We start from the raw sequence: 14,986 nt of genomic DNA on the forward strand, positions 1-14,986 counted from the left end.
CTTTTTATATTGTAATAGAGTACAAAGTTTTACAGCACAATAAACATACACAAAGTACAAAGATATCAGTTGAAAAAGTCTGCTGTCTGTTTATATAATTGCAGTTCTAGGCCAATCTAAATTGCCTTTAATCCTTATCATCTAATGGCTCACTCCTCTACTTTTCTCCTACTTCAAAGACGTAGCATTTGCTGTTGCAGCAAATGTCATTTTTAAAGCACAAATGTAAAATATTAAAAAGCTGGGCTCTACCATTTGTATGCCCTCCCCTCTACCTCTGTCAAGTTTAAGGGCAGTAAGTGGAAATGCTTTCAACTTTGCCATTAACTTTAGAGTCACTCGCAAAAAGAAGCATGGTGAGCCTCACAGACAAAGGGCATCCCACATCTGAAGACGCCAGTGGGAGAGTTAGGTTCCAAATGTCACCTACGTGAGAAACATTAAAAAATACCTCAGGTGCTACACTAAGACTTGGGGGATGATGGAGGTTTAAAGTAAGCAGTACAAGAGTCAGCTGATTACAGATAATTAGGAAGAATATACAAAGAAAGAAACTAAGGAAGAAGATAGGGAGACTCGACAACACATCCCCGTTGATTTATATTTGATTTGATGTTCAACTGAAATGTCTGTGATGGATAGATGAGAGTTCAGCCCCAGAGTGACCACGGTCATCAAATCCACAAAATCTCCACAGACACCAACACCCTACGATAAAGTGAAGCCAAATTGCTGCTAGCTCATATGACTTAGATTGTGTATTAATTAGCAACTGACATCGTTCATGAATATTATGATGTAATGAACTATAAGTGTGTTAAACTAGGCCAAAGGATTGTGGACACCTGATCATCACACCCATATGTGCTCTTATGCACATACCATTACAGATTTAGTTACCATTACATCAAAGAAAGCCTTCGTATGCAATTCAGTGCTTCCAACAGCAACAGTTTGGGGAAGGCCCACACATGGGTCTGTTGGTTAGATGTCCACAAACTTTTGGCCATATAACGTACACATACATGTCAATCCCAAGGAGTGATACTGAGTGGTTTGTTATGTGCTTTATTCTGAAGTTTATTCAAAGTTCGATCAAAGATTTTCCTCAAACAATAATCATACCAAAGCGTACCCTTCCAATTACATGCTATAAAACGGAATAGGGAAAATATTTTTATAAATGTTCAAGGTCACCAAGTATCAGTCCTGAGAATGCTATAGTTTGAATAAGAGAACAAGGAGAACATTGTTTCCTTAATAATTACTGTAAAAAAATTCATTTTTATTACAATTGTGGAAAAAACCACAACTGTTACTTCCAGCTTATAACACAGTGCTGTTGAATTTCTGTGAAGAGATGTTAACATTTATGGAAGGAGTCAACTTTGGTGTGGTAATGGCCCACCCCATCATTGGTTACTTTCCTTCAACAGCGCACACATTGTAGTTTTTTTCCCCTGGAAGGGGTAGATGATCATGTGTTTTAGGGGAAGCTGGGCTCTTTACATGTGTTATCTGAATCAAATCATTATGACAGTAAATATACACTGGCTCTCACCTCATTCTGAAGTTCATCATCACTCTTGGTAGAAGCCAGCATCTCAAACAGTGAGGTACAGAGCTCCTCTACACTGGATGAACCCATGTTGCCACCACACAGGTACTTCTCCACCTCTCTTCTAAGGATTGAGCGGTCAGCACTGCTGCTCTGGCTCACTGACGGTGCTCCAACGCTCTCTAAACCAGAGCTACGCCCGCCAGCATGGTTGCTCAAGAAGCTGTTGAAGTCCAGGCTCAGCCCCTCACCATTTTCCTCCTCCCATGGAAGACTATCTATACTGTCTAAGACATAAGCGTCAAAAGAGAAGGCAATGTTCTTTCCAAAAGACATTCCATGATCTATAGGCTTGTTTGTTGTCTGGGTCTGGATGAAAGCTTCCACCTGGGACTCTCCAAGCTGAGCTACCAGCTGGCTGACAGCAGCACAGGCAGTATCAGCTGCTGAGGCCGGGAAAGGTCCGAACATCTGCTTAATGGCCCGGGTCTCTTCATGGCTGACCTGCTCTTTGTTCTGGAATGTCTTGAACAAGAAGACTGCAGCACTGTCAATGGCATCCTGTCCGAAATCTGTACTCACTGCAAAGTTCAAAGAGAACATAGAAAGCACAGTGATTACTCTGTAGACCCACAAAATGAGAAAGTGCCTTTGTACCATATGAGCAGACAATTAAAACCTCTTTCACTTCACTGCCCATGCTTTTGCTGTTGAGGAAATACTTCCACCCAATGCTATGCACAGAAAATTTAATAATGGGGGAGAAAAGGGCTGAACATCCAATTAAAGGAGAAAATATGACCAAGAGATGGGAAGAAAAGGATTTGGGCCAATTAAAATTCTCTGAATGCAACTCAGTCTCTACCTAGTGCTCATTGTCTATAAGTAATTGCTCATTTCTGTGCATTTTAAAAAGTGTAAACTTGAAGAATGGTACTTTATTCTGGTTGGGGATGTCTCAGAATGGCCTGTTTGCAAACTGCAGAGGGGGTACTGTGTGAACTGCATTGAATGTGCAATCACACCTTACACCGTAATGTAACATTTGTCAACTAAGAAATATTTGTTTTCAAACAACACAACAGTGCTGAACAGGTTATAAAGGATTTTTTGGTACAGAGGAATTTTTAGACTTTATTCTGGTGCTTGTAAACAGGAATGGTAAACATAGCAATTTAGAATAGCTTTATTATTTAAGTCCAACCTTTGTCTATGTGATTTATACCCAAGAATGTTAGACACATTTAGAATCTGTTTGGTGTTAAAATAGGTCCATCCATTTTCTGTACGGTTTATCCTACACAGGGTCACAGGCAAGCCTGGAGCCTATCCCAGGGGACTCAGGGCACAATACCCTGAACGTGGTTCCAACCTGTCACACACACTCACACACCCATTCAAATACTATGGGCAATTTAGAAATGCCAATCAGCCTACAACACGTGTCTTTGGACTGGGGGAGGAAACTGGAGTTCCCGGATGAAACCCCCGAAGCAAACTCCGCGCACACAGACAGGTGGTGGGAATTGAACCCCCAACCCTGGAGGTGCGAGGCAAGCAAAATCACCTGAACATTTAATCAGCTCTTTTACTTCCCTTCATTGTTATTTTGTTGTATTTTTCAGGGTTAGACTTTTTTTTTTTACTGTACAGTAACCTACAGTGTAATATTCACAATATAAATAAAAGGTATTTTTGTTCAATCATGCTGAGATATTTAAAAATATAGCAATTAACACAGTCTGAACCATTCTTCACTATAACATGCCTCACTTTGGTTTCCAGAACCTCACTGTACTGTGCAGAACATAGTAACAATTCAGCTCAGAAGTAGATCATCTTAAAGTGCACCACAAAGAATATTTTAAAGATATTTAAATGAGAAAATAATTGTTGTTTTGTTAATTAAGCTACAGCATCATCTGGGCATTATCCTGCAATACACCACTGAGCTGTTTATCACAGACCTTTATCAGCTATTCAGTTACAAAATGAAAAAGATCCTTTTTGCCTTTGATTTCTATCACAAATACTCCAAGCCTGCTGTGAGCAGAAGCTTGCTTGCATTCACAAGCGCTATAGTGGGATTAGAGGAAGAGAGAGCCCTGCCATGTTGCAATCCGTGCCCTGCTGCTTTCCCTGCGACCTACCTCCCTTGTCCCCTGACAACATGATCAGAACAGTAATATGAGCTGTGTGATAGGACACAGTATGCAGCACAGTTTGACTAAGACTGCATTCTGGGGGATTTGCATCTAATCTAATTATTAGACACATCAGGAAAGCTGAACACTATGGTGTGACATTCACCTTTGTGACTGGTTACCTTCAATATGGATGTACATTTTAATGTGAGGTAAATGACCTTAACTTTATGCTTTTTAACGATATTCAACATTTGTGGTTGGCTAAAGCTGGATTGCAATTTCATCAGTCTCAGATTATTACTTGTCACACAGTATGGGATGATCCCAATAAAAAAAAAAAAATTCTATACGAGACTATGCGGTAATGTGTGTGTTAAATCTGTAATTAAAGAAAATTAATACATTAATCAACCAGCATGATCTGAGCTCATGTAGAAAAGGTCACATAAACAGTGAGCTAGTGGTAATGAGGAGATTTTTTTGGTCCATTAGCATATATTTCGCCATTGCCTCTACCGTATTTTTTGCAGATGTCCTATGAGTTTCTTGTCATCCTATGCCGTCCTCATATTGTTGGGTTTTAGACACACATCATAGCAGCTGACACTGTATGAGGTTTTAAAAGAAAAATTTAAATTCTTGACACTGCCAGAACTTTGTAATCATCTGTGTCTTAAGCTGCAATGGCACTAAATCGGCCTCCAGTGGGAAAGTCCCACTGCGCAATCTTAGAGTACGTTTACATGATAACGATGCATTAAAATGGAAAATATTTCCTTTGCGGTTTTGACAAACAGATGATCTGGAAAACGACTAAAAACGCTGTATTATGCAGGCTTTTGACATGCGGACGTTTTCCTTCTGTTCACGGTCGTCAACAATGCCACTGATCAAGTTTTCACACCAACTGCTTGTCCTCCCAGGTCTTACCCAAACACCTTTTGAATACCCTTCGTCGGCGTAGATGTGGGTTAATAATTTGGCGTATGTAACAAATGCGTCTCCGCTGGTCGTAGCAGTGATGCAGTAAATCTACACTTTGCTGGAGAAGCGTCTATAAACTCAAAATCTTGAGCAGCACAAACACAGCCCGCCAGTGAAGTTTTGAATGACTCACGCATTGTTTTGAAGTACTCGTGTGCATGCCTATAGACTGAACACGTAATACGCGTGTGCATGACGTCATCGTTTTCACAAATTCGCTTTTTTTTACGTTTACACAGACGATAACGGTAACATTTTCAAAAACTTGCACTTTGAAACCCATTTTCAAAAGTTTGCGTTTTCAGGCCCCAAAACACCATTGTCCTATAAACGAACAACCAAAAACGCATAAAAAGTTTTCCATTTTTAGTTGAAAACGTTGCCGTGTAAACCTCCTGTCTTAATTCACAACCAAAGAATTATTTTATAATGTGCAATTTTTGTCTGTGACTACAAAAATTGGGCTGAAAACCATACACTTTAAACCCAACTAAATTCAGTTTGCACTCCACTGTCCAAGTGATAGTGGCAAAACATGCCAAGAGAAACTGAAAATTTGACAAGGTAAAGGAAAACATTTTCAGCACATAAGGTAGTAGGTGTGGATAGGCTTGCTGAACATTTTACATCTTATCACAATAAATACAATACCAGTCATGAATAAGTCAAGAATGCAGGAATTTTCTTGAAATCAGTTGAATAATATACCTATCTGCTTGGCTGCTTGAAGAAGATTTTTCAGCTCCTGAGACTCTCTCTGTTGTTCCTTCTTCTCTAGCCGTTGTGTGAAAAACTGCACAAGCTTTGCCCAGGTCAGACCCTCTCTAGCAAACAGCTCCTGTCTCTTCAAACGCTTGGCCTGCACAAGGAACCATTATAAACACACAAACTCAAACACAAAACTCTCTTTGTGCCCTTGCTAAAAGCTGTTGAGAATATTACAAACCATTTACATAACCAAGTAAAATGCTCATATATAAATGCAATGATGATACTAATTCAAAAAGGGGCTTAAGTTTAGAAAATAAACTTCTTTAACATCATGCCACTGTATCAGCACCAAGATGCCTTCAAAATCTCAGTGTTATAAGAGTATGCTCAGAACAAAGCCGTCTCTACCTCTTCCATAAAGAAGCAGGTTTAAACAGTAGCAACTTTAAACAATTTAGAGCTAAGCTGTTGGTACAAGATAATCAGAAGTGCAATCTACCTCCTCCTAAAAAGCCTGGAGATGGACTGATTAATGAAAAACAAGATGGGGAGGGAAGTGAAGGATCGAGAATGCATCTGGCACAAACACATAAATAATGGAGGGGAAATAGAGGACTAGATTAAGAGAGATACATGGCCAAGGACAAAATATTGTACGAGACTGTCTTCTACTCAAGATTTTTGTCTTGATTTCAAACTTAGGACATCCATGATCTTTATGATGTCAGTTTCTCAGAACAACAGAGGAAAAATGAACACAACATATCTAACATTGTTACTAGCCTCATTTTGGATAACATACTAGTATTTCACAATGATCTCATTTTCTATTTCATACTATTATTGTGCAATTCTCATTTTTATTACTAGTAATTTGTAATTGTTATTGGCTTCATTTTGTATTACATAACAGTATTTCACAATTCTAAATTTATATTTCTTACTATTTTGTTTTACAGCCTAGTATTTTGTATTAAATATTAGTATTTTGTAATTATCTCATTTTGTATACACTAGCACACTAATAGTATTACATACTTTACAATGCATACAAAAATTGTATTTCACACTTTTAATTCTGTATTACTAGTATTTTGTCAATGTTACAAGCTTCATTCTGTATTACATTCTAGTATTTAACAATTATCATTTTAAATTACAGAATTATCTAGTATGCCTCATATACCATCTGGAAATAATGTGACATTAAAGTTTAACTAACTAAAGTCTAATTGTATGTGAACTACTAAAATATCAAAACATACAAACTCTATTCCCTAAATTGTTTATATAGATTTTTTTTGTTGTTGTTGTTTTAAAGAAAGAAAGAAAAAAACAAACACTTTTCACCCATGGTCACAAACATCAGTATGTGAAAACAGGGACAATACATTAACATAACAAATAGCATTCACTTCTTAGATAGCATTATCAGAAAATGAGAATGTAATTAAATTGGAAACATTTGTTCTGAAAAGAAGTGCCTTGCCTTTAAATCATACAGCTCGGATGGGAAGTTCTCCTGCTTGCTAACCGTGGAGAAAGAGCGCAATGCACCGGTAAGCCGAGGAGGAGCCATAGCGCTGCCGCTCAGTCAACCATCGGTGGGAAGATGTACTCGTGCAGTTAAAGCGCCTGTTAGGAAAAAACAGCAATGTGTGTATTAATGTTTGTGACTGCTTTACAGATCAGGATCCCATCTTAAGTCATGAGTTATCTCTGATTGTGTAACATCCTGTATTATGTGTTATTTCCTTTAAAGATTTAACTTTCAAGAACTTTGCTGGTCACTACAGAGCTATGCATACTAGAGTGCTAAAAACTACTAACTGAAACTATCATTCCCATGATTTTACCAAAAACATCTCATTATCAAGTAAAACACGTAATGTTAATTCATCTGTTTTATTAGTCAGTAAAATCATGCTTAAATTTAAACATGGCTTAAGTGCTTTTGGTCAGCAGTGCTCAGATTATTTGTTTATACCATTACCACATGCATGATGCCAAATCATAAGAGCTGTTCCATGCAAATGTCAACCTTACCTTTAAAAAATAAAGTTCTTAACAAAAGAGCAAAACCCTTTTTAAAGTTGTCCATTTAGGTCTGTATTTTACTGCATTAATTTTGCTGTAATAGACATTTTAAGGAAATTGCCGTGGTTATCCACCACAGACGAGATGTGCACCAACACTAAAATGACATTTTCAATCAGCCATAAGTCACGTTTCAAAAAGAGGGTTCAAAAACCTCTTTTAAAAAAAAAAAAAAAAAAAAAAACTTTATATTGACAACAAGCATTTTGCAGAAAGGACAAATGTCTGAAAAAGAAATACACTCACTTTGTCATAAGAGCGATGCCTTTTCAAGGCATAAGGGCTATATTTAGGAAGTCACTTCAGTAACGTTTTCATGATTAAGTTTAATAATTACTAAAACAAATAAATTAAAACCTTCGGTACAAAGCCAAATTATGTCCATGCTAATTATGATCAACAACTCATCTCCCTTCTTTGCTCTGAACAACTGTAATAATGTGTTACGGACGGACACGTCATATTAAATCATACGTGCATCACTGGCGCACATTTGTTTACCATGATATTGCGGTTAGATGACTGATTTATATTACTGCAATCTGTTTCTGACTTGTACTGTATATTGGAACATTTTAGAAATGTAATTAATTCATTTAGGCTATTCTAGTAACATTTTAGAATTATATTCTAACAACAACGAGAACACCATGCGGATTTACAGATCGATACAATGTTATCGTTCATATAAATGACAGAGTGTGTGCATGTGTGTGTGTATATGAGAGAGAGAGAGAGAGAGAGAGACTGATGAACAGGCGTGCACATACAGTATGTTCACTCAGCTGATCGCTTACATTCTACTTAAAGAACACACCTCTCGTGATGACGTGTTTTCCCCTCACTCTTTTTCACACACGCCCTCACCTTTTTGTAGACATCTGTTTAACACAGATCGTGTCACTGCTTCTTTTTTGCTCCTCGTAATTAGGTAGAATCCATATGACAGCCGTTATTAGACGTGGTTAAAACATAACTACTGAAATTGTTAATAATTGCCAGGGGTGTTAGCTGGACTGTTAATCATCCAGGGCTGAGCCCAGATCAAAAAACTTTTAAAACACCTATTTCTAAATAGACTGTTTCCCTGCATTTTTTTTTCTTGCATGTGTGAGCTAATTGCTTAAAAAATTTGAAAATTTGACAAAAAGTTGGATTCATCATAAAACTTTCCTCGAGTGTTATTACTGTTTGCAGGACTACCAGACCAATAAAATATCAAACTGTTTGGCTATCTAACATGAGACTAGTTTAGTTTGGTTTTGCTAGCCAAGGTGAGAAATAACCAAGGCCTTAACCACATTTGAACAATGGGGTGGGGGACCTAACCATTTGGTGGATATGGGGACACAAATGTAATGGTCCTTTTTGCTTTAGAATATTTCAGATGTACTCACTCTCTACCCCCAGGCAGACCTTTCATCTTATTATGCACAGATATAGTGAATAATATGTTCCAAACAGTAGAGCAGACCAAATATGAATTACAAAAACATCCACTGTGTATATACTGCTAACTTTTCTCCTGTTCCTGTCAGCTTACCCTTTCTTCTGCTATCCCAAAGAAAACATTTTTATATAATGAGTGTCTTTTCATTATTGTCTTTTCATTATTGTAATAATGTCTCAGTAAAACGACATGACTGTCAGCTAAGCACCAGATAATATTACTTACACAAAATTATTTTCTCACCCTCAAGCTGTTCCAGACCTGTATGCTGTTTTCAGTGTAAGACAAAAGGAGAATTTCGAAGAATGGTTACACGGCTATACAGAAAAGCAGTCCATATGACACAAAGCTCTATAGTGCACCTTTAAAGCTCATGATCTTCTGACATTTTATGGAATATAGCTGCAATAGAGTGGAAAAGAGTGGGGGGGTCTTCTTTTATGTTATGAAAAGTAACAGTATTTGGGTTTGGAATGACATAAGGGTAAGTAAGTGATTTTTAAAGAATTTTTAGATGAACGATCCCTTTAACGTTTTGAGCACAGACATGACAAGGTCACACAGACTAGCAGCAAAATACAATGATTGCAGACACTTGGGGTTTATTGTCCAGAAAAGAGAATTAAATAATAAAAAAAAAAATGGTTAAAGAAATTTGCAAATAATATATTTTTATTTTGATAAATGGCTCTGTCCTAACCACAACCTAAAACACACAGGAGTCAAATCCACACGTTTTACCATGTTCTAGTTTAAGTCTGAGGATGATAACTCTCCCACTTTTAGTTTTATGAATCATTTTCTAAGATAAGTGAATTTACTGAAAGGCTACATCCATTCAAAACATGCATACATTCATTGTCCATCTTCTGCCTAATATACTGAAAACTGTAACAACAAGGCTGCGGTCAATACTGCCAATTTGATACGGCACCTAAAAACTAAACACTCAACAGAATACAGCGAGTTCGCTCGAGTAACTCGGGCAAAGTCTGCACTGAAGCACCACACACTGGAGGATACTTTTAAAAAGGAGAGAGAAATTTCCTCTCCTGGAATTGTTAAGATAAGAGCCATAGATCTTAATTGGTTACTTTGGGGTGTATTTTAAAAAATAAATAAATAAAAATAAATAAATAAAAAACACACTATAAAGAGCAGCTCGGATTCAGGCTCAGATTTTTTCTTAATGCATTGCAGAGCTATTCAGTTGTGAAGCATGTACATTGGATTGATTTTAACATCCCTGAACTGTGAAGCTAGCACTAGGAAAGCATAAATATCAGATCAGGAGTCTGATGCTCAATATTAAATGACTCAGATCAACATATGGGGCAAAAAACTTGATCAGGACATCCATAAATACCGTAGTTGAAGGAGAAAGAGTTGCTCTGCTGTAATATCAGCACAGCTCTCAGGGTCAGACCACAGGGTGAATATAAAGGCCTTTACCTCAAGCTATGTTCATCTCAGAGGTATTAGCTAGCTAAAATACAGAGAGAGCAAAACTATCATGTCTGATCAGTAATATACTGAATAAAATGCACATACATAACAACTTTGAAGTAAAAATACACAGGAAAAAAAACCCCACACCAACTCAAACTAACTGCCCACTTGGATAAAATCAACTGACTATCAATCACTAGCTTCCCACCAAGTTAGAGAACAAATAAATGCCTTACCTGTTTAGCAAGGAAAAAGCTCAAATGTTATCTCACCTAAACCTATTTTCTTATTATTGATTATATTGGACTTGATCACTCTCTCATTTGTCTGACTGCCTGAGGCTCCTGCCAGTCACGATGTAGTCATGCTTCTTTTGTGTTTGACATTGACACGTGATGATATTTGATGTAGCCGCGTTGGTGTATGACACATACACACAATTTTCTCACAGATTTTGACCCAACGCCCCCGGCATGCCACTGACTGAGCATTACAGATACCCATTACAGGACTGTCAGGGCAACTCAGAAACATCATCTTATACACTATTTTTTCCTCACTGACTCGGTAATCATGTTTTTTCCATCATAAATTCCCACAGTACCACATTCTGAAAAACAATATTTTAATTTGAATGTAAAAAAATGCAACTTAATGGAGTATATACAACTAATAACAAAGCAAACGAGTTACAATATGAGTAACAAAAGATCAGAAAATCTCAATCTCAATGAGATGGAAATAGTAGAATATCTTCATATCACACAGAGCTAATTTGTATATTAGCATAAAATCTCAAAAGAAAAAAAAAAAACACTCCATCGACATCTTCAAATACACAAAATTTGGTCTGCACTGTATTCCAACAAATAAGATGTCTTTAGTCTGATCTTTAATTAAATTAAGTATTTAATAGTTGACTAGATCACTGGTTTGCGTTTTAACAGCTGCATTTATGAATTTCAGAAGAATAACATGTATCGGTATGTGTCAGAGGGAGCGAGACATAAAGGGAAACTAATTCTCCAGCTAACACTGTGTAATAACTTTGAAAGAGTCAACAGAAAAGCTATTAGAAAGCTGCACATTGGAAACGCATTTTTAATCAGTCAGGATGGAGTTTGCTTGGATGAGCAAACTGGATGAGTAAAGAACGTACTTACTCCGAGTGAACGTGATTGGTAAGGAATAGACTTCATTATTTGGCTTTTCCAGAGGAGCTCCAATATGCTGAATTATATGTCTTACAAAGAAAGAAACTAGGCCATAATTCAGAATAGGGTTTGGCGTAACACACGTTTACAAATTCAACCTAAAACTGTGGTGGGCAAAATAAAGGAGACATCCCACAGAAAAGTTGTGATTTCAGACGCAGCTGAGATATAGGAGGCTAATCACTAATTAGCAGCATTACATAAAAACTGATACACTGTAGCAGCAGTTTTTGAAGCAACATGAAACAACTACATAGGTAAAGTTAATCACGGCAACTTTGATGTTGACTTGACAAAGCCGGTCTGAAAGTTCTAAATAGTTATCAGTTTGAAATCTGAAGGTAATGTGCAGTTTTAAGAAAGAAAGACAGATAGATAGCGTGCCAGTACTTGCAGCATTAAATAGATAGTTAGGGTGCCAGTACTTGTAGAGTTGGATGGATAGATACTTGTAGCTTTAGATAGATAGATAGACAGAGAGATACATAGATAGACAGACAGACAGACAGACATAGATAGATAGATAGATAGATAGATAGATAGATAGATAGATAGATACAAAAACAGAGAGATAGATAGGCAGAGAGATAGACAGATAGATAGATAGAGATAAATAGATTGATAGATAAACAGAAAGATAGACAGACAGACAGATAAATAGAGATAAAGAGATAGATAGACAGACAGATAGAGATAAATAAATAGATAGCTAGTCAGACAGATAGATAGATAAACAGAGAGATAGATAGACAGACAGACAAACAGATAGATAGATAGAGATAAATAGATAGATAGCTAGACAGATAGATAGACAGATAGATAAACAGAGAGATACATACAGAGATAGATAGATAGATAGATAGATAGATAGATAGGCAGATAGGTAGGCAGACAGACAGATTGATAGACAGACAGAGAGATAGAGAGGCAGAGAGAGAGAGAGAGAGAGAGAGAGAGAGAGAGAGAAATTGAGAGTCTCTGTTATAAATAAATTGACAGTAAGAGGGAGAGAAGAGGGTCTTCAGGTCATCTCAGAAGAAATAATAATAATAATAATAATAATCATAATCTTATAAAGCAAAACAGTATGCTGGCTTTGTCAAGCCAAAATAATGAGGAATACTCCAAGAGGGAACAATGAATATCCAAACTGCATATACCTCTGACAGCAAAACAAGTAGCAGAAATTCTGGAAAACATGGACACGATGCAACAGCAAAGAGGAACAGTGTCTCAAGTCTAAACTCCACCGGAAGCGACTGACATTTGTTTCTCAACACTAAAAGACCATCCATCCATTTTCCATACCACTAATCTTACATCCTACACACAAATCTCCCCAAAGCACGGGGAGAACATACAAACTCTCCACAGAAAGGGCAGGGGTGGAAATCGAAGCCCTGACCCTGGAGGTGCGAGGCAAACATGCTAACCATTAAGCCAATGTGTAATCGAATATGATTTGAACTATATTTGTTTACACTCGACTACAACTCAGTAGATTATCAATTGGTCGCAGTCATGCATTGATATGCAAATCATCTTAAAACATTCGCCCACCAACTTCCTGTACCATTCTTCATTTATCCAAAATCTTTTGTGACATTTCTTAATAATTGTCTGCAGTTGTGAAGCCTGTATGTTATGACAGGAAGAGTTTCGGTTGTTCGATTGGAGTAATAGCTGAATTTGTTTAAAAAAGGGTTTAAACGCATACTCTCCTTTGATTGGTCAGATGTCCCAGTCTGTTGTGATTGGTCTACCACTGTCAGCATGTTTCAAAAAGGAAACGCCCACTACTGTAATGAGTTTCGGTTCCGTCTGTTCGCGAGCAGACGATGAAGACCAGAGTCGGGGCTTTTTGTTACAAACCTACGTTAGTACAGGAAGTAAAGTCTCTATCGACTCATATCAGCTGTCAATAACCCCGTTTGTCGTGCGCTTTGATTTTTGACTTTGCAGACTTTCTACATTCACAAACAGTTCTATAACACACTACATGAAAGGTAATATTTAAAAAACCATAATAGGTGCACTTTAAGGTAGGTTACTGGGCCTCTATCACACATAAAGCCTACATACATGTTATGGACTGCTAATTATAGAGGTCACATGTTGTATTAGAGATCTCATTCTATGATATGAGAATATCGTACCTACAGTATGCATGTAGAGCGCACACTATTTTGAGTGCGAGAACGTCATGAAAACACTCACATCTCTGTCATTTATACACAGATCATTCATCAGGTGTAACTGATCATAATTACTACAGCCATCATACATCAGTATTATAACAGACCTGCAGGAAGAAGAAGAACTGGGGGATTGAATCTTTTTGCTTTATATACAAGCATGTGCAAAGAGACTTTAGGAGAAAGATTTGTCTAGTAAATAAATACTTCATGTAACTTGCACTACTGGCTTGTGTGGTTTTACATGTTGGTTAATACAGTCATGTATTTAGATTAGGTTATCATACCGTGAAAATATCAAACCCTTGCAAGAGCAAGCTTTTAACATCACAGTATTTGTATAGTTGTATGGATGCCAAAAGCAGCACAAAATGAAGCAGAACTTTTATCTAAGAACTCTACTAGCTTATATAACTTATATAAAGCTCGAACTGAAACTAGTGTTAAATGAACATCTCCACCACAGTTAAGTCAGCTAGTTATCCTTTTTCCTAGCTACTAGTTTAGTCACCGGCATCAAAGTCCACAAGGCTATTAATACACGCCTCTTTAGCCTCCTAGCTAACTAGGTTTCTTAAAGAATAGGGCATATGACAGGGCTTTACAGCCGGTTAGTTAATGTTATATATTAATTATAGCTACATTCTTTTACATATGTACTTTGAGAATGTCAGCATATTGCTGTTTCTCACACAGGTAGTTGTTTAGCCAGGGCTACAAACTAAGCATATAAACAATACCGAGTTTTCCTCATATCTCAAAAAAAAAAAGATCCATAACTTCAATGACATTTCAACTAAGCTCAATTCTTAAATACACTGAAAAGCTAAAAGGTATATCAGTCACCAGACCTCAGTAAACAGCTCTCAATCAATCCAATGTGCAGTCAGTTTCAACAGGAGCCTCAGCTAGCCGAACGCTGAGTGTGCGCAGAGACAGCGTGAGCTGCAAGGTGTTGTGGGTATTGTAGTGGTATAGGGTTCCCAGCTGCGTTAGTTGAAACGGAGAGTTTCGGTATGATTGACTACAATACCCATACCTACGACGAATGCGGAAACATAAAGTAAATAGTGTGCCAGAAGCGAGAAGGAAAGTTTGGAGACAGCAAAGCTGTCCGGTGAAATGACTGGTGGTGGGAATATGTTTATAATAATAATAATAATAATAATAATAATCCATCC

The 14,986-nt window shown here is 37.2% G+C and overlaps 1 protein-coding gene across 3 annotated transcripts in view; it reads right to left on the reverse strand.

Moving 5' to 3' along the window:
- Window positions 1–14,769, reverse strand: part of ascc3 (activating signal cointegrator 1 complex subunit 3) — a 174,928-nt gene extending 160,159 nt beyond the window's left edge. For 2 of the 3 annotated variants that reach the window (XM_053682473.1, XM_053682474.1), the window contains exons 1-4: window positions 14,657–14,769; window positions 6,890–7,035; window positions 5,398–5,548; window positions 1,562–2,139 (exon numbers count right to left, since the gene is read on the reverse strand). In XM_053682473.1, the coding sequence (XP_053538448.1) occupies window positions 1,562–2,139; window positions 5,398–5,548; window positions 6,890–6,979 (819 nt within the window). In that variant the 5' untranslated portion in view covers window positions 6,980–7,035; window positions 14,657–14,769. The remainder of the gene's footprint in view (window positions 1–1,561; window positions 2,140–5,397; window positions 5,549–6,889; window positions 7,036–14,656) is intronic. The other variant, XM_017475083.3, reaches the window with a different exon arrangement.
- Window positions 14,770–14,986: the final 217 nt, after the last annotated feature.

Source organism: Ictalurus punctatus, chromosome 1 (assembly GCF_001660625.3).
Source record: "Ictalurus punctatus breed USDA103 chromosome 1, Coco_2.0, whole genome shotgun sequence".
Taxonomy (NCBI): Eukaryota; Metazoa; Chordata; class Actinopteri; order Siluriformes; family Ictaluridae; genus Ictalurus; species Ictalurus punctatus.